The sequence below is a fragment of the Buceros rhinoceros genome, unplaced genomic scaffold (genome assembly GCF_000710305.1).
Source record: "Buceros rhinoceros silvestris isolate BGI_N320 unplaced genomic scaffold, ASM71030v1 scaffold14218, whole genome shotgun sequence".
Lineage (NCBI taxonomy): Eukaryota > Metazoa > Chordata > Aves > Bucerotiformes > Bucerotidae > Buceros > Buceros rhinoceros.
The window spans coordinates 609-987 of record NW_010426448.1 but is presented as its reverse complement, the minus strand read 5'-3'; the positions used below and the strand labels follow the sequence as shown (position 1 = coordinate 987).

Genomic DNA, 379 nt, shown 5'->3' with positions numbered 1-379 from the left:
GCGTGCCCTGGCCCCACAGGGGGACTTGGGGATGGCGGCCCCTGCCCAGCTCCATGCCCTGTACCTGCGGCTCATCCCGCGCTGCCATCCCCATCACAGCGAGATGCGCCAGGGCATTGAAAACGGGGAGAAGGGCCTTGGGAAGTGCACGCTTCAGCCCCAAACCCAGCCAGAACCGCCCCCCAGCTCCCCGCAGCCCCATGCCCCGGCAGGACGCGTGCCCTCACTCTGTCCCAGCCATACCTGGGTCGTGGAAAGGGACCAGCTCGTAGTTGCCAATGGGCTTCGTGCTCCTGCTGAGCGTCCGCTCCAGGATGCGCGAGGCCCCGTCCATCACCTGCACCAGGTCGTCGTACATGGAGCCGGTGACATCGAAGAC

At 67.0% G+C, this 379-nt stretch overlaps 1 protein-coding gene across 1 annotated transcript in view; it reads right to left on the bottom strand.

Annotated features, from left to right (window-relative positions):
- Positions 1 to 379, bottom strand: part of LOC104498163 (hemicentin-2-like) — a gene marked incomplete at both ends in the record, with an annotated part of 39,909 nt that overhangs the window by 39,182 nt on the left and 348 nt on the right. The window contains one exon of the mRNA XM_010141512.1: positions 244 to 378. Within this exon, the coding sequence (XP_010139814.1) occupies positions 244 to 378 (135 nt within the window). The remainder of the gene's footprint in view (positions 1 to 243; position 379) is intronic.